The sequence below is a fragment of the Urocitellus parryii genome, chromosome 5 (assembly GCF_045843805.1).
Source record: "Urocitellus parryii isolate mUroPar1 chromosome 5, mUroPar1.hap1, whole genome shotgun sequence".
NCBI classification, from domain to species: Eukaryota; Metazoa; Chordata; class Mammalia; order Rodentia; family Sciuridae; genus Urocitellus; species Urocitellus parryii.
Genome location: NC_135535.1, coordinates 69,721,061 through 69,742,014, shown reverse-complemented (window position 1 = coordinate 69,742,014; position 20,954 = coordinate 69,721,061). Strand labels below are relative to the sequence as shown.

The following is a 20,954-nucleotide window of genomic DNA, read 5'->3' as shown; positions in this document are numbered from 1 at the left end:
CTTTGCATTAGTAAGTATTCTTTGTCATCAATTTTATTAGCTTCACAGACTTGTTTTGCTACAGCTTAATCTAGATCTTTAATTTTATTACACAGACTGTTTTTCTAGGTTGTTGTCTAATATTTAGCATTGTATTATTTTTTCCCAAGAAGTTATAAACTTTTCTTTAAAGAAATATATTAATTTTTATTGTGGTTGATCTCACATGCTGAAAGGACCTTTTTCTACTCCTCAATATTAGAAATGTAAATTAACATGTATTTAAACATTTAACGTAATATTTATATGAATATTGGCTTATATTTTCTTCTTTTAAAAAACTTACATTTAAATCTAAGCCACCTGGCCTTCTCTTTGCTCAGGATTGTATGAGGTAAAAATTCATTCATTTTCTTTCCTATAATGAGTGAGTTATACTAGTATGAATAATTTAATATGCTATTATTCCCCACACACATTTTAAATACTACCTTTTTATATGTCTTCATTCTGTTTTAAATGTCTTACTTTTAAATACTTGGATTTATTATTTTTAATTATTACTTTTATTAAAAAATAATCATTGTTTTTTTAAAATTTTTTTTTATTTATTCCAATTCTAATATTTGTTATATACAACAGCATAATGCGTTTCAGTTCATAGTACACATATAGAGCACAATTTTTCATGTCTCTGGTTGTACACAAAGTAGGGTAACACTATTCATGTCTTCATATGTGTTCTTGGGATACTGATGTCCATCTCATTCCACTGTCTTTCCTATCCCCATGCTACCTCCTTTCCCCTTCCTCTCCTTTGCCATATCCATGCCCTCCCCCATCCCCATTATGGATCAGCATCCTCATATCAGAGAAAACATTTGGCATGAATTTTTTATTGGCTTACTTCACTTAGCATAATATTCTTCAGCTCTGTCCATTTACCTGCAAATGCCATGATTTTATTCTATTTTAATGCCGAGTAATATTCCATTGTGTATATATACCAGGTTTTTAAAAATCCAGTCATCTACTGAAAGGCATCTATGTTGGTTCCACAATTTAGCTATTATGAATTGTGCTGCTATAAACATTGATATGGCTGCATCACTTTAGTATGCTATTTTTAAGTCCTTTGGTTATAAACCGAGGAGTGGGATAACTGGGGTCAAATGGTGGTTGCATTCCAAGTTTTCCAAGGACTCTCCATACTGCTTTCCATGTTAGTTGTACCACTTTGCAATCCCACCAGCAATGTTTGAGTGTGGCTTTCTCCCATGTCCTCTCGCCAACACTTAACTGTTGTTTGTATCTCCCCCCCCCCACCCCCGTTGTATACAAAGTGTATTAACACCGATTCATGTCTTCATACATGTACTTTGGATAATGATGACCATCACATTCCACCATCATTTATAACCTTATGCCCCCTCCCTTCCCCTCCTATCCCTTGCCCTTGCCCTATCTAGAGTTCATCTATTCCTCCCATGCTCCTGGTCCCTATCCCACTATGAATTAGCCATTTTATATCAGAGGAAACATTTGGTATTTGGTTTTTTGGAATCAGCTAACTTCACTTAACATTATCTCCTCCAACTCCATCTATTTACCTGTAAATGCCATGATTTTATTCTCTTTTAATGCTGAGTAATATTCATATATATATGTATATATATATATATATATATATATATATATATATATCACATTTTTTAAATTAATTCATCTACTGAAGGGCATCTAGGTTGGTTTCACAATTTAGCTATTGTGAACTGTGATGCAATAAAAATTGATGTGGCTGTGTTCCTGTAATATGCTGTTTTTAATTCCTTTGGGTATAGATCAAGGAGCGGGATAGCTGGATTAAATGGTGGTTCCATTCCCAACTTTTCAAGGAATGTCCATACTGCTTTCCATATTGGCTGCACCGATTTGCAGTCCTACCAACAGTGTATGAGTGTACCTTTTCCCCCACATCCTCACCAACGCTTATTGTTGTTTGTCTTCATAATAGCTGCCATTTTGACCGGAGTGAGATGAAATCTTAGAGTAGCTTTGATTTGCATTTCTCTAATAGTTAGAGATGTTGAACATTTTTTCATATATATGTTTGCTGATTGTATATCATCTTCAGAGAAGTATCTGTTTAGTTCCTTAGTCCATTAATTGATTGGGTTATTTGTCTTTTTGGTGTCAAGTTTTTTGAGTTCTTTATATATCTAGAGATTAGGTTAAAATTTGCTCCCATTCTGTAGGCTCTCTGTTCACCTCACTGATTGTTTCTTTTGCTGAGGTGAAGCTTTTTAGTTTGAATTCATCCCATTTATTGATTCTTGATTTTAATTCTTCCACTATAGGAGTCTTATTATGGAAGTTCGGACCTAATCCTACATGATGGAGAATTGGGCCTACTTTTTTTTCTATTAGGCGCAGGTTCTCTGGTTTAATTCCTAGATCCTTGGTTCTCTTTGAGTTGAGTTTCATGCATGGTGAGAAATAGGGGCTTAATTTCATTTTGTTGCATATAGATTTCCATATTTTCCAGCACCATTTGTTGAAGAGGCTATCTTTTCTCCAATATGTTTTTGGCCCTTTTGTCTAATATGAGATAACTGTATTTATGTGGCTTTATCTCTGTGTTTTCTATTCTGTACCATTGGTCAAGAAGTGTATTTTCATGCCAATACCGTACTGTCTTTGTTACTGTTGCTCTGTAGTATAGTTTAAAGTCTCGTATTGTGTAGTTACCTGCTTCACTGTTCGTGCTAAAGATTGCTTTAGCTATTCTGAGGCTCTTCTGCTTTTTCTATTTCTATGAGGAATGTCATTGAGATTTCAATTGGAATTGCATTAAATCTGTATAATGCTTTTAATAGTATGGCCATTTTGACAATATTAATTCTGCCTATCCTAGAACAAGGGAGATCTTTCCATCTTGTAAGGTCTTCTTTCATTTCCTTCTTTAGCATTCTGTAATTTTCATTGTAGAGGTCTTTCACCTCTTTCATTAAGTTGATTCTCAAGTTTTTGTTTGTTTGTTTGTTTTTTAGGCTATTGTAAATGGGGTAGTTTTTCCTAGTTTCTCTTTCAGAGGATTTATCACTTCATTGATGGCTTCTTCAACCCTTTCATACATACACTTGAATCAAACAACAAAAAACTTTGTAGCCTAATAAATTGTAATGATTTCTTATTCCTGTAAATGCTTTACTCATTCTCTAAGACGGAGGCCTCAATTTTTTTAAAAAAATTCAAATTAATAGTTTGTTGTACGTAGATTCAAAGGTCTGTTTCTATATTGTTCATTTTGACACTTTTTAAACTATAAATAAAGGAATGAGTTTCATGAATGAAGAACTGGGACAGATTGCTCATAATTATGAACCTCTGTTTTGAAATCAATGAATTATGCAAATTTTTTGTGGAATTTATTCATTATGTTTCTTTGTTGCCTATCAGTTTTTATCACAAATTTTGGACAGTATAATATGTAAATCATGTTTTTCAAAGTAAAAATAATGCAAGTAGGGGTTGTGGCTCAGTGGTAAAGCACTTGCCTAGCACACATGAAGCTTTGGGTTTGATCCTCAGTGTCATATAAAGATAAACAAATAAAATAAAGTATTGTATCCATCTACAACTAACAAAGAAGGAAGAAAGAAAAAAATAATGCAAGTATAAAGGAAGAAGGAAAGAGAAAAAAGAAAAATAAGCATATGATTGTTCCAAAAGCAATAGTAGGGAATAAGAAGATACTATTGAAATTGACATGACAGATGACAAAACAATACGAAAATTGAGATTAAGACATTGCAAATGTATAAGTACAAAGGTAACTCACAGAACAAAAATACAGACTTTACTAAATACCAAAGACATAAAAAACAAAAGGACAAACAAAACGTTATCTATAATCACTGCTTTAGGTTACTCAACAAATTTAGCTTCATACCAAAAGCAGATTCCTTGAGTTAATAAAGATAAGCAAATAAAAATAGATTTAAAGAGATAAAAATTAACAAGAATGTGTTGTATTAACCCAAAGTGGAAGAAAAACAGAAACAATCTGAGTTTCAAATGATATGCCCATTGATCTAATTATAAAATAACTATAAAAACATTGAATTCTGGGTTTGTTTAATATAGATTTGAGCAAATGTGCAACTTTTTGAGAATAGCATCATCCTGGTTTCTTAGTATTGGAGAAGAAAATTTAAAATATGAAAAGAGAGAACTATGGTGTATTGTTGGCATTGAACTTATTTTCATCCATTTTAAAAGACATTGTACACGCATGTGTTAATACTTCTTACTAATATATAGTGAAAGGGTCCAGAAACAAATATTCCTTTAAAGCATTGAGCACAATTAGTGTCTAGATATTAGTTTCTAATTCAGTTCCTTTCTAAAAAATTTGTGTTCCTGTGGAAAAAGCTGATTTTAGAGCTGGAATAAGGAAAATTCAAATTAGTCTGGAATATCTTATTGTGCCATAAATATAAAGCAAAGCCCCACTCAAAAAATGATAGTGGTGTATCAAAAGGATGCATTAGCCAGCTTTAAGGAGCTCATACTGCCCAAATCTGGGATGATATTTACAGGAAGCAGTGGCCAAATCTAGGCAGCTTGAAAATTAGGCTAAATATGATGGGGATGTAATATTCATGAATTAGAAGAATCTTAAATCATGGTGGTATGAATAAATGGAAAATAAATAAATGGGAGAAGATATAAAGAGGTCAATTAAAATAGAAAGCTAATTAATAAATGTAGGAGGAAAGATAGAAAAATCTCTATCACAATAATAATGAGGTTAGAAAAATCACTGTCATTGATTTAGTCAGGAGTCATCAATGGATTATAAAGCTGGTAGGTGAACACTTGATAAGGAGTAGGATACTTAAATAATTTTAAATTTATTTTCTGTAAATTATTATTTCCTGAAGGTAAAAAATAACTTTATCATAGATTAACAAAATAATCCCACCCTTAACAAAGTAAATGACACTGACAACTGGACAGATTAACATGATGTGCCTACCCCTATGTGCACTAAGGATACCAATTATCTGTGCTATTCCTGACAAAAATGCATTCTCTATGTCTAATGTCAAATTAGGGACTTTCTACAAAATAACTGCTACTGGAAACCTTCAAGGTCAAGAAAAACAAAGAAAAATAATTTTAAATAGTTTTGGTGGGAAAACAATTGTGTTTGTATGGGTTTAGGGAGATTGATTTCTATAAAGTAGTTTTGCATATATCTGAACATATTTTCTCCCAAGTCTTTAAAATCATCTTTAGATTACTTACACCTAATTCAGTATAAATGCTTTATAGTTATTGTACTGTATGGTTTAGGAAATAATGAGAAGTAAAAAGTGTATAATATTTAGTGCTAACATACCAATAATTGGTGTAATAATTTATATGTAAACAATAAATTTTTTTGTATTTTTGTTGTGACTTTCCTCAAAGTGTGACACTCCATCCATATAAATGTTGATTTTAAAGAGTTCAAAATATGCCAAAAATTAGGGAAGATTTTTAAATACTTTGGAAAATTTCTTTTTCCTGTTTCAATATAGACACAGGAAATGTTTTAATGTATGGAAAATATATTATTTTCAACAACAAATTTACTACTACATTCCATAGTACGTTTGGCATTATTGACTTCCATTTTCCTTGGTAAATTGGCCTACTTGTGAATGATGCAATAAATTATTTTCATTTGTCTATTCTTACCCTGTAATTTTCCTTTCTCTTTCTCCTTTCCCTTCTCACTATCTCCTACCCTTCTTTACTTTCCTAATTTAAAGTTGGTTCTTCATTGTGACTCTTAGTATAAAATTGACATGATTTTCTGGAAATATTTACTTATGAAAATGTATCTTCTCTGGTACAGCTTTCCTGTAATGACTCACCAAAAAGTAGTTCTTTGTGTATTTCATTTTTAAATAAGAATCTTGTAAATACTGTAAAACATATATGTTAGAACAATCTATTGTTGAATTGAGCTAAATAGAAACCTTTTACACATAATTTGTTCTAATCCTTGTTTCTTCATATTTTCTGTAGTGTTTTCTTATCAGTTTCCAACAGTATTGTGTTGTTGCCATCTTACCATGTATTAATTTTTACCCATTTTTATCATGAGAAAATGAAGAAGTGTTTCCTGCGTGATGTAGAAGTTATACCTCTGAAAAGACTCATAAATATTTGTCAATATACTTACTTAAAATAGTATCTGCTGATCTTTTTAAAAAGACTTGTTCAAGTTTCACTGTCTTAAAAAACATTGCTGAAATAAATGTAAAAGTTTGTTTATACCTAACAAAAAGTAATAGCATTAACCTAGGATAAGGTTCATTTCATTGTCAGTTTAGTTCAGATTTGTGTGTTACCTGAGTAAGGGAGGGAAGAGGCAGTGTCAATCCATAAATTAAATGTCTCTCCCTGTTGGAGTCTTGGGTATATGCTCCACTTTGAAGGACTGTCTTCTACAGAAGAAAGAACTGTGGCTTAGGGTAGATTGTGAAGTCCTAAAAAGGCTTGTATGGAAAAGATGTGGGAATTCTCTGAGTTGCATAATAAAGGGGTCATAGAAGAAATAAAAAAAATAGAAGTGTTTCAGAATTCTTCTTTAATATTTTCAATTCATAGATGCATCATTTTATTAAATGTCATTTGACATCCTCTGTTTATAGCATGTAATTTTTCTTCTTTGACCTACAGGTGATGTTAATGTTATGAATATTTCAATGTTGAGTTATTGTTGGATTTTTGCAGTCAACATGCAATACAATAGTGTCTTGCATGTATATGTTTAATATAGATCACTAGATTGGTTTTTCTAGTATTTGTGCATTTGTTTTCATTGCAATTTCTGTGAAGTTTATGAAGTTTTACTAGCTTACAATTTTCAGGGAACTTTATCTTTTTCCATGATTGTTTATATTTTATATAGTAATAGAAATATTTATTTTTTTAAAGTTTGAAATTTACTGGCTTTTTTGTGTTTTTATATTGTGAAATACATTGTATACACACAGCATAAAGCATGTAGATTTATCCACAGCTAAACAAGAAAAACATAACCTAATTCATATCATTTGAAGCCTCTTGTTTTTCTTTATTGTATCTACAGAGGGGTCCACCCTAGCTTGTCTTCTAAGTGATAAGTATCTTATTTTTGGTGATTTTTCCCCCATATGCTTATGGACTATTCAAAATGTATTTTAAAATTTTTGCATGTTAGCATCATAAATAGAGAGTCACAAAGTAACCTTCTAAAGTGATTTTTAATATATTCATTGTTGATGGCTGCTCATATAGATCCATACCCAGCTTGTTAATTTTCAATTTCATATAATATTTCATTGTATCAGTATACCACTGTTTTTATTTATGCTATCATTTTTGGTATTTGTTTTGTTTCCATTGTTTTCTCTAGTATATTTCTAAAGGTGGAATTACTATGTCATAGAGTATTTTTTATTTTCTCATTTTTTTAGCTACTTATATGCATTTGTGTTTTTATTTCCCTATAGTGATTTGCTGTTAAACTCTTGAAAAATTTTTAGAGATACAGCCAAGAACATATTTCACTTAGTATTAACTGTGAGAATAACCCATTTTGTATTCTTCCTATGTCAGTAAAACTAAAGGTTAATACACAAAATAATTTAGTTTTAATTCTTCTTACTACTTTCTTTTCTTTTCTCATTTTCGTGGAAAAGGTCTGGAACTTCATATCAGGAATAGTATTTTTAACTTATTTTAATAGTTACACATTTACCCCCTTTTATGTGATACTGAGGATTGAACACCAGGGTTACTTTCCTAGCTATACCCCGAGTCCTTTTTATTGAGATAGGATCTCACTGAATTACTGACCCTGGCTTCAAATTTGCAATCATCCTGGTTGAGCCTTCCAAGTCGCTGCAATTATAGGTGTGCACCACCCCACTGGCTTATATTCCACTTTAAAAATTATCAATGAAATTTGCTTTAGTTTCTGTGCTCATTCTCAATCATTTGTGCTACTGCACCAATCCTTAATATTTTAAATTTTCCAGCTTTAGTGAGTTCTAATTGTCAAAATTGTATGATTTTTAAACTGTATAATGTGATGATTTGACATACTTATATTTTGAAATGATTACCACAATCATGTTAACACATCATTTACCTAATTATTGTTTTTGTTTTGTGGTGGAAATACTTAGGGAAATTTTAAATATACAACTGAGTTTGTTAACTATAGTCACCATAGTTTATTTTAAATCCTCCAGACTTATTCATCTTTGGTTTTGTTGTTGTTGTTATTGTTATTTTGGTATTGGGGATTGAACACAGGTGCTTAACCAGTGAGCTACGTTGAATACCACATCCCTAGCTCCTGCACATTTTTTTCTTTTGAGACAGGACTTTGCTAAGTTGCTGAGGCTGTCTTTGAACTTGTGATGGTCTTGCCTCAGCCTCCTGAGTCGCTGGCATGTGCTCCTGCGCCAGGTGATTTATTCATCTTAAACTAAAAGTTTGTATTCTTTGACTAATATCTCTTCTTTTCTCTGTTACACTGCCTCTCGTAACTATCCTCCTACTGTTTTTCTAACAATTCCTTAGTTTTGATTCATCTCTCAGTTATAGTACCTATTCCTGCCCCCACCCCTGAGTGCCATATGGCTTTATTTTTCCAGATCTTTGCTTACCTGAAGGTAGATTTCTGTTGTCTTAGATGAGAAACATGTTTGAGTACAGAATTCTTGTGAAAAAAAAAAAAAAAACTTTCTCCTCCAAACTCTGACATTTTAAAAAAATTATTGTCTGTTAATTGTGACTGGAAGTCATAGCCTACTTCAAATGTCCCATGTAACTTTTGTAGGGGAGATCGTGTGGTACTGGATAGTTCCAGGAATCTTCTCTTTGAAGCTTAAATATTTCATTAAGATATCTGAGGAGTTTTTCCTTTCATTAATTTTTGCCTGATGACACATACATAGTGACACCACAGCCCAAGGGAGCTTTTTGATACATACATTAAGCCTTTCAAGTAAAGGCTTAATGCAGAAATTTAAAAGTTTGCTTTTGCTGTACTTTTTTCTGATCTCTTTCAGGACCACCAATTTTTAAATTTTTTCTTCTGAAGTTTATGCTCTCATTTATCTTACTTGTCTTTTCATTTTTGTCTATAAAATTTTAGTTAGTTTTCTCTTTCCATGTATACCAGTTTCTCAAACCTATTACTTGTATAATCTTCTACTTTGTCAAATCTACTTTTTAATGTGTTCTTTTTTTAGGGAAATCCTAGCAGAGAAACTTCATTACCTTTATGATTTCCAAGCCACCATACTGATTTTGTGCCTGGTACTGAATCTTGAATTTGCAAGTATATTGTATTAGCAGAGGTCCCCAACCTGTTGACATCAGTCTTTCCATGCCAGTGCGTCTCGCAGTGTCCCCGTAGTCTTGGGTCTTTGGGCTCATTTTGACAAAAGAATCTACAAAAGTTTACATTTCTAAAGGACTTTGCTTCCTTGGAAAATCACCTTGCTTAACCCCAAATAGTTGTCATTTGGCCCCTTATGAAACATACACTCACATTTTCTAGCTTGTTTGGTGGCTAAAAGAAATATAAATTGAACTTTTTCTATAATGTGGTTTGATCTAGGATTTCTTCCACATTCCAGTAGACTACACTAGTACTTTCAAAAAGTGTTTTGTAAGTTAGCTTTGTAGATCATTTTGGTTGTTTAAATGTACCAGAATTTCTAAAAGTTTCCAATTTAGACATTATATTTGCTCTTAAAAGTTCATTTCAATTGGATTTAAGGGGAGAGCTAAATATGAGTCCTGTTATCTTTTCCTATAATGTTTCAAAAGGTTTTCACATGGAAGTGTTTTCACAATACACATTTAAATTTCCCCCTTGATCTAACAATAATCAATAGTTTTATTTTTGGTAGTGGTTATTAGTGTTTTTAATTCTCAGAATCCTACCACAAGAATGTAGATGAAATTTTATGCTGAGAATTGTTTTACAATAATCTTGGAAAGGATTGGTTGAAACAAGATGAAACAAGATTGATCATGATTTGATGTCTGCTGATAGGTACTTTCATGCTAATCTCTCTTTTTTTGTATATAGGGTTTGTATATAGGTTTAGAATTTACATAATGTTATTTTTAATTTTCTAAGTGTTTGATTTCTTTCTTTCTCCCTCCCCCTCCCTTCCCTTCCCTTTCCTTTTCTTTTTAAAAATTTTGAGCCAACCTTTCTAAGTTGCCAAGGCTGGCCTTGAACTTGCGATCCTCCTGTTTCAGTTCTGAGGTCTTGGGATTATAGGTGTGCGTCACCAAACCCAGCACACTTAAGTTTTTTTAATTGAACAGTGTCATTCACTTCTATATTATATACTACCTTTTTATATTTGCCACCTTTCTCTAAATCAGAAAAAAAGTAGGCATAGAATATAGGAAGAAGATGTCGTTCATCCTTCCTGAAACTATTCCTAATATTAAATTTAGGTTTTCTTTGTCTGATGAGAGGATTATTGCTATCTGGATTCTAATATTTTACCAGTTGAGTTAATTATGTAATATACTAGGAAGATTAACAGTAGGAGTTCAATAAACACTTTGATTAATATGTTTCCTGTTCAAAATAATGTCATTGACTTCAAGAAAAAAGATAGAAATGGGTAGTCTCACATCTGTAGTTTAATGAGTGAACAGAGTAGATCTGTTGCTGTATAAGCGAAAGGTCATGCTAAGAAATTAAATCAGAAGACGTATTTTGAAATATAAATTTGTATTTTAGCTGTGTTCTCTGGCCTGTTAATACCTTTTAATTTTTAGAAGCAAAACTCTCCAAAAAATAAAAATAAAAGACTGCTTATTTATTTAGAGAGACAAGAGATCTGAGCTGGACACCAAAACCTGTTTTGCATCTCAGTAGAAAATATGTAATGATGGCAATGAGAACAAGTACTGACCCTCAAACAAGAGAAATATTTTCAAAAATTGTAACAATTGGCCTAAATCTAAATTTCCAGAGTCTGGACCTGTACAAAGGTTTGTTTGGAGGAATATTGTTAGACTGTCCCAAGAGATCAGAAGTCATGTATTTCAACAAAGTCTTCTGAAAAATTGCATTATGGGCTGGGGATGTGGCTCAAGCGGTAGTGCGCTCGCCTGGCATGCATGTGGCCCTGGTTCAATCCTCAGCACCACATACAAACAAAGATGTGTGTCCGCCGAAAATAAATATTAAAAAAATTCTCCTTTAAAAAAAATTGCATTATGAGGATTTTTATGTATGATAGTATATAGTACTTTGGTGTCTGCTCTGCATATTGCTTACATTCCATTTTGGGTATTCTAGGAGGAAAGAAAAGTTTATCAGTATTTACTAGTAATGGTGTTTTTTCTTCTTACTGTAGTAAAAAACATAAAAATTTTAAATCTGGTTTTTGCATTCATGAGCAAGAAGTTTGCAAAGAGTGTCTTTTTTTTGAAAAAGCATCTTAAACACATTATTTAGTTGTAAGATTTTGATTTAAAAATTTTGAAATCTCTTCTTTCATTTGATTATTCCATAAAGATTATTTATCTTTAGTCTGTCTTTAACCATTCCTCCATGAATTGTCAATTCTAAAAGACCATACCATCTAGAATATGCTCAATATGACCAAGTGATTTCATGTGAAACTATCTTTTAATTTCAGAAAAAAATGTTACATAATTTTTGAGCAGCTATTTTCCAGTTTGCTTTTATGTCTAAATTTATACATACCCTTCTTTCTATAATATCTTCCCTAATAATAATTTTTAAAAGACTTGATTCATTTACCCATTTAAGTTCATTGTTGGTTTATACTAAGTATAAACTGCCCCTCTTTTGTCTTTTTTTTTTCTTTTTTGTTTGTTTGTTTGTTTTTAATTGTAACCTCTGCTGGGGACAGCCTCTGGATCAGATAGAATCATGTGCAGGTGCATCCCTTTCTGAGTGAATGCTCAGGGGTTCTATTTGTTCATATGTCTTGGCGGTATTACGCTGCCACTCTGTAGTAGTGAAGAACAGGGTTGCATTTGTTAGCAAGCTGCCTTCTGGGATAGAGTTCTCTGATCCAATTGAGCTTACATGGAAAACAAGGAAAGAATGGACTGGGAAGAAATGGGAAGGGACAGTTTAATTCCTTTTCAGATTTGAGAATATAAATTATTTTGCTTTTAAAAACTGGGAAGGAAAAATGAGTAGTAGTTATGATTTTCCAAGTCATTAGTTTTTTTATTTGTATAAAATTATAGCTTTCATTCCTTCTGCCTTAAAAACTAAGTTCTGATTATAAAAATAAGATAGTACTTCTTCATATGTCCATTGACATTCTTTCCCCTATTACCTATCTCCCCAACAGCAAAGGGTGGGTAACTATAGGGCTTTTAAAAAATTTGCCAATGAACTTAGCATCTGTCTGGATCACAAATGGTAGAATGATTGATCCTTAAAATAATCACACATAGAATTTTTCTTTGGTAAATTTAAGTTAGTATATAAATCAGTTTAACTTCTTACTTGTGAACTATAGTAGCAGGTATCTTAGAATACAATGTTGTACTTGACATGGTTTGACTAATTGTGTCCTCATTTTAAAATCTTTTGGAATATTATTTTGAACTGATAGTGACAATTTAGATTATGAATTTGAAAATTTAATTCTAATTAGTATTAGGATTGGTCATATCCAGTAATGATGATATAGTAGAGGATACAAGAACTATCTTTTAAATTGGTCACAATTTCTTAGGAACATTACTTTTTGGTGGAGATTTGTCCATGCCATCCTATCATATCCGGTGTCTATAAAGAGAAAATATTCATTTTAAATGAGCAGACTAAGCTTATTGCATGTGATTTATACGAAACTGAAGATAGCCTAAACGTATCATGAACTAGATTATTGTGTATTAGTAGAATAAAATACTATATAGCTATTAAAAAGAATGAAGTAGTACAGTATGTATGGACGACATACTTGGATCTCTAAAATATATTACGTGAAAATATTCACAGAAAATATGTTGACAGTTGTATATGAACTTGTGGTTATCTCTGGTAAGTGATATTGGATAGTCTAGAATTAGGGAATCTTTTAATTTTCACTTGATTTTTACAGTGACCAAAAATAACTTAAAACAAACAAATATAGTGCTATTCATCCATAAATTTGTTCTTTGATAATCTCTACTTACTTTTATAATTTTAATTGAATAGTGGTCTGCTCTTCTGAAAGCAAAAACTGTAAGAATTGCATTGAGTTTATCTGCAATTATTACTGATAAACTGAGATTACTGTTCCACTAATATAAGGAATTTGTGGTACTTTATTATTACTAGTTTTGGACACCCAGAAAAGGTAAACAGATATATATGGTAGGAGTTTTAAAAAGACACAAATCTGTTTTTAAATCTTTGCTGTGCTGTTTTTCTATTCCAGTTATCTAGAAAAGTACGAGAAAGTTCATCATTTTGGGGAGGATGATGATGAGGTACCACCAGGCAATCCAAAGCCACAGCTTCCTATTGGTGCAATTCCATCTTCCTACAATTACCAGCAACACAGTGTGTCAGGTAAATATCACTAGAAATTAAAAGGGCATAGTTCCACAGCTTTGAACTAGGAAAATAGACATTATTCAATGAGTTAGACCATTACTTTTCACTTGGAAACACTAGGTGTTGAAGTATTACACCTTTCAAAGAATCTTATCTAGTTATTATCAGGGCCCTTTCTCAAAGGTTCTTCAAGAATTTTAGTTGCAGGAATTTTTAAAAGTTAAAAAATCACTTACTTTCAAGTAAAGTTTCTTCTTTATTGTAAACATTTTTATTTCTTATTGGTTGGTCATCAGTTTATACTGAACTAAAACAAGATGTGGAAGGTCCATTTTAAGATTAGGGAAGCCAAGAATTTTCATATAGGGTCTACTAGATTTTTCTACAATTCAGTAATTCCCAACACTCAAATTCTCAGAAATGTTTCCAGTTATTCTATTACTTTCCTGCCATGATATCAGGAATAATATTTTACTTAAGTCACCTTGTACCATTTATAGAAAAATCTGTAGTTAAAAAGAGCTGAACTCAAATTAGAAATAAGCAGTTCAAGAGTCTAATATTTCTGAATACTGTTGAAGGGGGGTCCCATTTTTAATGGATCTGGGGATTAGGACTGATGATGAGGACTAGGAAGAAAGATTTAGGGAGATAAGGTGCATCTGTTTCTTTGTCAACAGCATTTGGCCTAAAAAAAAAAAAAAAGCTATTTCTTTTTCAAAGTTATATTCTTTACAGAATTGTAGTTATTCTAAATAGTTATTATTCATTGGTACTGATGGCAGTCTTTATAGCTGTCTATTTAAGCTGTCTCATTTGTGTCGGTATCATCTCTTTTGTTTTAGTTTTACATTGTCTTGTTTTCAAAGTTTCTTTCATATTGAATTTGACTCCATATTCTTACACAGTCAGTAATGACTAAAGAAATCAAATCTCTTAAAATCTCTGATTTTCATTAGAAGAGTCTTCATCTGATGATTTTTTAAATAATTGAAATGAGGTAGGAGCAGGAAGTGCAAACCAATTTGTTTTTAATTAGTGGTTATTACTGAAAGAACCAAGGTTAAAGGAGAACATTTTAAGTCACCACATAGACAAGCTTGCTCATAGTTACAAGTGATAGAATGATTTGTTATGTGATTTGTTCTTTGTTCCTAAAAGAGCCAATGACTGCTGATTCAAGGGTATTATAGAGGGTATTCCAGCATTGAAAGAGACATTGTACTAATGACCTTTAAGATTATTTATAACTGTATGATATTCTATATTACAGTAACAGTATTGCTGTTCATCTTTGTAGCTTAAATTGAGTTTGGTGTCTGCTACTATCTATCGTGTTTTAAACCAACCCTTTTCTCCATTTGGTCTTGTTTAAAAACTTTTTTTTTTTCTTTACTGGATCTGTTTTCTGCCTCCCCTCCCCTAATTAAAACTGATTTACTTTAAGATATATATAAAATATTTTTGGTATTGCAGAAGCTCATGATGAAATATATTTATGTACAAGTTCTGTAATTTTTAACAACTTCTTTTTTAAATGCTTTGATATGTCTTTGTTGTTTTAAAGAAAAATCTGAATAATTGCATAACATATGTATTGTGTTTGATAAAATCAGGGTTAAGGATTCATAGAGGAAAACACTGGGAATCATAAAAATTATAGAATATCAAATTCAAACTTATAAGAGGTGGTATTTAATAATCATATTTATGAATTTAATTTTGTTTTTCTCAAAAATGCCACAGTATCATGATGGTATTCTACAGATTTCATGATTATCGGTATATATTTTTCACTAATGATTGTTTTCAAGTATCATTAAGGAAAACAGAACAAATTTTATAGATTTTCTTTGTATATGTATGTGGTGTGTATATTCTAAATAATCACCTAAATGGAGTAACCTAGGGCATTTAGAACCAGGTGCAGTGGTATATGCTTATAATCCAGCAACTCTGGCGGCTGAAACAGGGGGATTGAAAGTTTGAAACCAGCTGGGCACTGTAAAAGCACATGCCTGTAATCCCAGCGGCTTGGTAGGCTGAGGCAGGAGGATTCTGAGTTCAAAGTGCAAGGCACTAAGCAACTCAGTGAGACCCTGTTTCTAAATAAAATACGAAACAGGGCTGTAGATGTGACTCAGTGGTTGAGTGCCCCTGAGTTCAATCCCCAGTCCCTCTCCCACTCACCCCCCGCCCCCCAAAAAAAGGAAAGATAGTTTGTGTCCAGTCTCAGCAGTTTAGCAAAACTGTCTGAAATATAAAGGGACTAGGGATGTAGCTTAGTGATAGCACCTTTAGTCCCTGTGTTTAATCCCCAGAACAAAAAAACAAAAAAGCATGTTTAAGAAAAATGTTTAGCACTGGAGATATAGCTCAGTAATAGAACACTTTCCTAGCATGCATGAGGCCCTGGGTTGGATTCCCAACAACACACAAACAAATTTTTTTTGGTTATATCGTTATAGAAATTTGCAATGTTATTATAGAAAAATTGTGAAAGGCAAAATTGACAAATGACAACTCATTGAAATTTATGGTATTCTAGAATTTTAGAGTTTGTCAGGATTGTAGTAATCATGTAATCCAACTCTATCATATTTTTAAAAGGCAGCCAAGTACCCTGTCCTTTTGCATACTTGGTATTAAATTTGGAAAAGTTTAATATAGGAAGTTTTAAATTTCTTACCAGTTGTTTCTGGGTAAATATTTTTCTTTAAATGTTTGATATTCTAGCAGATGTTTGGACTACAGTAGTCACTGCCAGTATCAATAGAACGTATTGTAGAATTCCTACAATGGACATAAACAGCACTGAGCAACCCTTCTCCTTTCCTCTAAGCTGAACATAAAGAGAAGTGATTGCCGCAAATTAGGCTTGTGAGCAATGATCCATTTATATAAACTTTAAATCAAGAATGTTGAAAATAAACTTCCAGTCCCATTCTGAATTTAAAATTATAGCAGTTTGATCATATCTCCTTGGGGAATGGAAAGGGATCTCAAAATCTTTCTCTCTTTCTTTTTTTAATTTGAGATCCAGTCTTGCTATGAACCTTGAACTCCTGGGCTCAGGTGATGATCCAGCCTCAGACTCCCCAGTAGCTAGGAATACAGGTGCATGCCATTGCATCCAGCTAAATCTTATAAATATTTTTTGTGCATTGTCTTAAGAATCTTTGCCAAGTCTAATATAATTAAAGGATGGTGTGTGTGTGTTTCTCTGTGTGTGTGTGTGTGTGTGTGTGTGTGTATTTTATGTTTAGCAAAGTCACTCAGGTAAAGATGTATTGATTATTTGTCATTGGTAGTAAATAGAGCAATTCTAAGATCATATTCAAACTTTGGGACTATCACAGACACTGAATATGAGTTGCAACGTTATTTTTATACAAGAGATTTTCATGAAAGCTATGTGAAATTTAAAGATTATTGCTAAGACTTGTCTTCTCATTATCAATTACCGGTTATAATATGGAAATTGAAATCTGCTCCTATGTTCTTAGATGTTTTGTTACTTTTTCTCCATATATTATTGAAATTTCACTTATCAAGATCATAAAAATAAAGAATATGTTCTTATTTTCCAACCTTAAATATTGAAAGGATCTGTGTCATAGTCATTTGTAACTGTCATGATACTTCTTAATTATGTTATTAGAGGCATTCTAGAATATTTTAGAACTGAAGAGGTTTTTACATGTCTGTGTTAGGATATGAAGAAAGTCTTTGTCATTTTCTATATGGCATATTACAACAACATTTTTATTTTCATCTTATTTAATGAGTGTGGGTTTTTTAAAAAAAATCTTCAAAATCAGATATTTCTGAAATGTTTCATATGGAAGTTTTCCAACTTTTGTTTCTTTGCTTCTTTGTACTAGTTATGGCTTTATTTGTAAAATATACATAGTGTGTTTGTCTTAGGACATAGCTGCCAAAGCCTAAGCTGCCCCATTTAAAAGTTAGTGTAAGTGAGTGTTTTAGGCAAATCTTAGTTACATTGTGTCAGGCATGAATTTCTTAGGATTAAAAAAAAAAAAAATGAACCATGAAAGTAAAAATTTTTAAGTTCGCTTTCATCAAAATTAAAATTTCTCTTAAGAAAATGAATATTTCCTCTGAGAGAAAATATTTTTAAACCAAATATTAGATAAATCATGTGTATTCAAAATATTTAAAACCTACAATATTACACGCTAGCAAGAAAAGGAAGCAAGGAGAACTCTCTGTACATTGCTGGTGGAAATGCAAAATGTAAGCCACTTTGTAAACAATTTCTGTTTCTTAGAAAGTTAAGCATACATTTTTTGTATAACTCAACCATACCATTTATGGTATTTTTCCAATAGGAATGAAATCTGTATGTGCATGTATACAGCAACTGTATTTTTAGGTGCTAAAATCCAGAAACAACTCAAATGTACTGAAATAGGAAATTGATAAGCAAACTATGTTTTAAAAAAAATGTGTAACTGATTCATGCATCATCATGGACATGATCTCAAACCATTTTGCTAAATGAAATAAACCAGACATAAAAGATGACATGTTGTATGATGTCATTTATTTAGCATTTGAAATAAAATAAAATCACACAGAATATAGGATCAGGTGTACATTGGAATAAACGGTGGGACTGACTGCAAAGGAGCATAATATAATTTTTTAGTGACAGAAGTGCTTTATATTTTAACGATGGTTGCAATTAAAAGACTATGTATTTGCTAAAACTCACACAATTCTAAAACTGGAAAGGATGACTTTTACAATTGTTAACTATACCTCAATAAATTAGAATGGTTCTTTGAAATAAACATAAATATCAAATATAACTACAAGAGTAAAAGTATAGGTTATATAAATTAATCATACAATACTGCTTTGACCATGATGTCCAAGAAGGTGATAAGTACATTTTTGTGTTTTATACTTTTTCAAGACTGTAGTTTTTGTAATTTGCAAACCTAAGTTCAGAAAGTTGAATACTTTCAACTTCTAATCAGTTTTCATGTTGCTAAGGATAAAAAGAGGGAGGGAGAGAAAGCTCTGTCCGACTTCAGAAGATACTACTGTAATCCTCACTAAAGGTGTTTTCTTTTTTTTCTTTTCTTTGTTAGATTATCTGCGGCAAAGTTATGGGCTATCTATGGACTTTAATTCGCCAAATGATTATAATAAATTGGTGCTTTCACTGTTATCTGGACTCCCAAATGAAGTGGACTTTGCTATTAATGTATGCACTCTCCTATCCAATGAAAGCAAGCACGTCATGCAACTTGAAAAAGACCCTAAAATCATCACTTTATTACTTGCTAATGCTGGGGTGTTTGATGACAGTAAGTTTTAAGCTGAATGTATTAAGTTATTATTCTGTAGAGATGTTAAGGATTTTTTTTTAAGATTTTAAGGAGAAAAATACTTTGTCAATATAATAGCATTCCTTATTTGTTCTTATTAATTAAAAATACATTATTTAAGATGAATATTTTGGGTTTTTAAATCTTAAAAGTTTGAATAGTAAGTTAATCTCATTATAGCTTTTGATGTAAAAACCCAGTTTTTGCTTGGAGTAATATGTGGGTTTCCTGAGTTGAGATCGGTTCTTAGAAAATTCAGATAAAACTAAAATCTAGAAGAAATTATTTTTTATCTTATAGAAAGCTATATACATAGCACAGTAGACATAGTCTGTGAGAGAACTTGTGGTAGTATTTTAATGGTTCCTGTTTTTTGTTTTTATCTTCAAATAGCAACATTTTTGCACATGAATTCATTTTTCTGATATTTGATTAGGTTCAAGTAGTGTACTTTCAAACATAATTTTATTTGGGATCTCTAAGTAGATTCTTTGAAATTTACCCTGTACTTATATTATATGAAAAATTTTTAACTTAAGCAAAAATAAAATTGTTTTTTTACCCTACCTGAAACTATTCTTGGTAACCCAGGGGAGAAACAAAGATCATTACTTCTCAGTTTCTCTTATGGCTTTGAAGATCTAAATTTGTTTGATTTTTATCTTACTTTCAAAATGTTTGATTGCTGATAATATTATTTTCATCTTTCAAATATAACTTCAACATTTGTTATAGCGTGGAATTGGAAATTGTTTCACATTTCTTAGAAAATTTTAAATGAACCTTTCACGCCATGCGCAATGGCGTAAGCCTGTAATCCCAGTGGCTCTGGAGACTGAGGCAGTAGGATTTCTACTTCAAAGCCAGCCTTACCAACAGCAAGGCGCTAAGCAACTCAGTGAGACCCTGTCTTTAAATAAAATATAAAATAGGGCTGGGGAGGTGGTTCAGTGGTTGAGTGCCCCTGAGTTCAATCCTCGGTACCGACCATCCCCTCACCCCCTCCAAATGAAGCTTTCAGAAAATATATACTCTCAAATCAGTAATTTTAATGAAGTCTTTCTATTTTGGTCATTGAATACAACTACATGTGAATAATCAATTCTATATAGGCTGGAAGTAATCTTATCAATTTTGGTACGCTAAGGCATGACAGTTTTCAGACTGTTTGTTTATCTTCTTGAATTTGGAGTTGTATTTTTTTTTAAGTTTTCTAAAAGACTAAATAATCATGCATTGTAGCAATCTAAAACACTAATAATTTTGCAAATTCTATTTAGGGGATGTTTCTGTCATTCCAACAGCATAAAACGTGTAGCGTTCCACAGTACATGGGGACTTTATGAAGATACTCTATACTTAAAACTGTTTTACATTTCAAAAATAATTCTCTTTGGAGAATTTTCCTGAACGGAGGTTTCATTTATAGAGTTATTTACAAAGAATTTCCTGCTCTGTATTTTTGAAATTGGAATTACAGAATTATTTCTGAAATTAATATGAAAAATTTTAATTATGACAGTTTGGCAATCTAATAGCAATAGCATCTTTTTGACTTCTTAAGATTTTTCTTCTCTACAAATGGAAACTAACACACAGTATTACAGTAATCTTCATTTCTTTTCTTCACTGTTTATGTTTTAAAAATGAGTTTTGTTTGTGGGTTTTTTTTTTTTTTTTTAAATGTCTGGGATGGAACCCAGAACCTCATGAATGCTAGGAGAGTGCTCTACCACTGAGCTATATCCCCAGTTCAAGTTGTGTATTTTTAGTTTGTAGGGACACATTTTGGAGGGGGATTATATAATTTTAAGAAAGTTTATATTTTAAAAGATTATCATTATACTCCACTAGTAATCATTACTACTGTCATTTACTATGAAACAATTTCTAGTGCACAAGATATATTAAAACTTTTAGTTTTACTACTTTTGATAGCTTATGTAATATTAAGAAATAAAAATTTTAATACATTTTATTAAGTGCACTATTTA

General features: G+C 31.6%; 1 protein-coding gene across 1 annotated transcript in view; it reads left to right on the top strand.

Moving 5' to 3' along the window:
• Arid2 (AT-rich interaction domain 2) overlaps window positions 1-20,954 on the top strand; it is a 187,256-nt gene that overhangs the window by 88,444 nt on the left and 77,858 nt on the right. Inside the window, exons 4-5 of the mRNA XM_026400657.2 lie at window positions 13,482-13,615; window positions 18,721-18,939. Of these exons, the coding sequence (XP_026256442.1) occupies window positions 13,482-13,615; window positions 18,721-18,939 (353 nt within the window). The remainder of the gene's footprint in view (window positions 1-13,481; window positions 13,616-18,720; window positions 18,940-20,954) is intronic.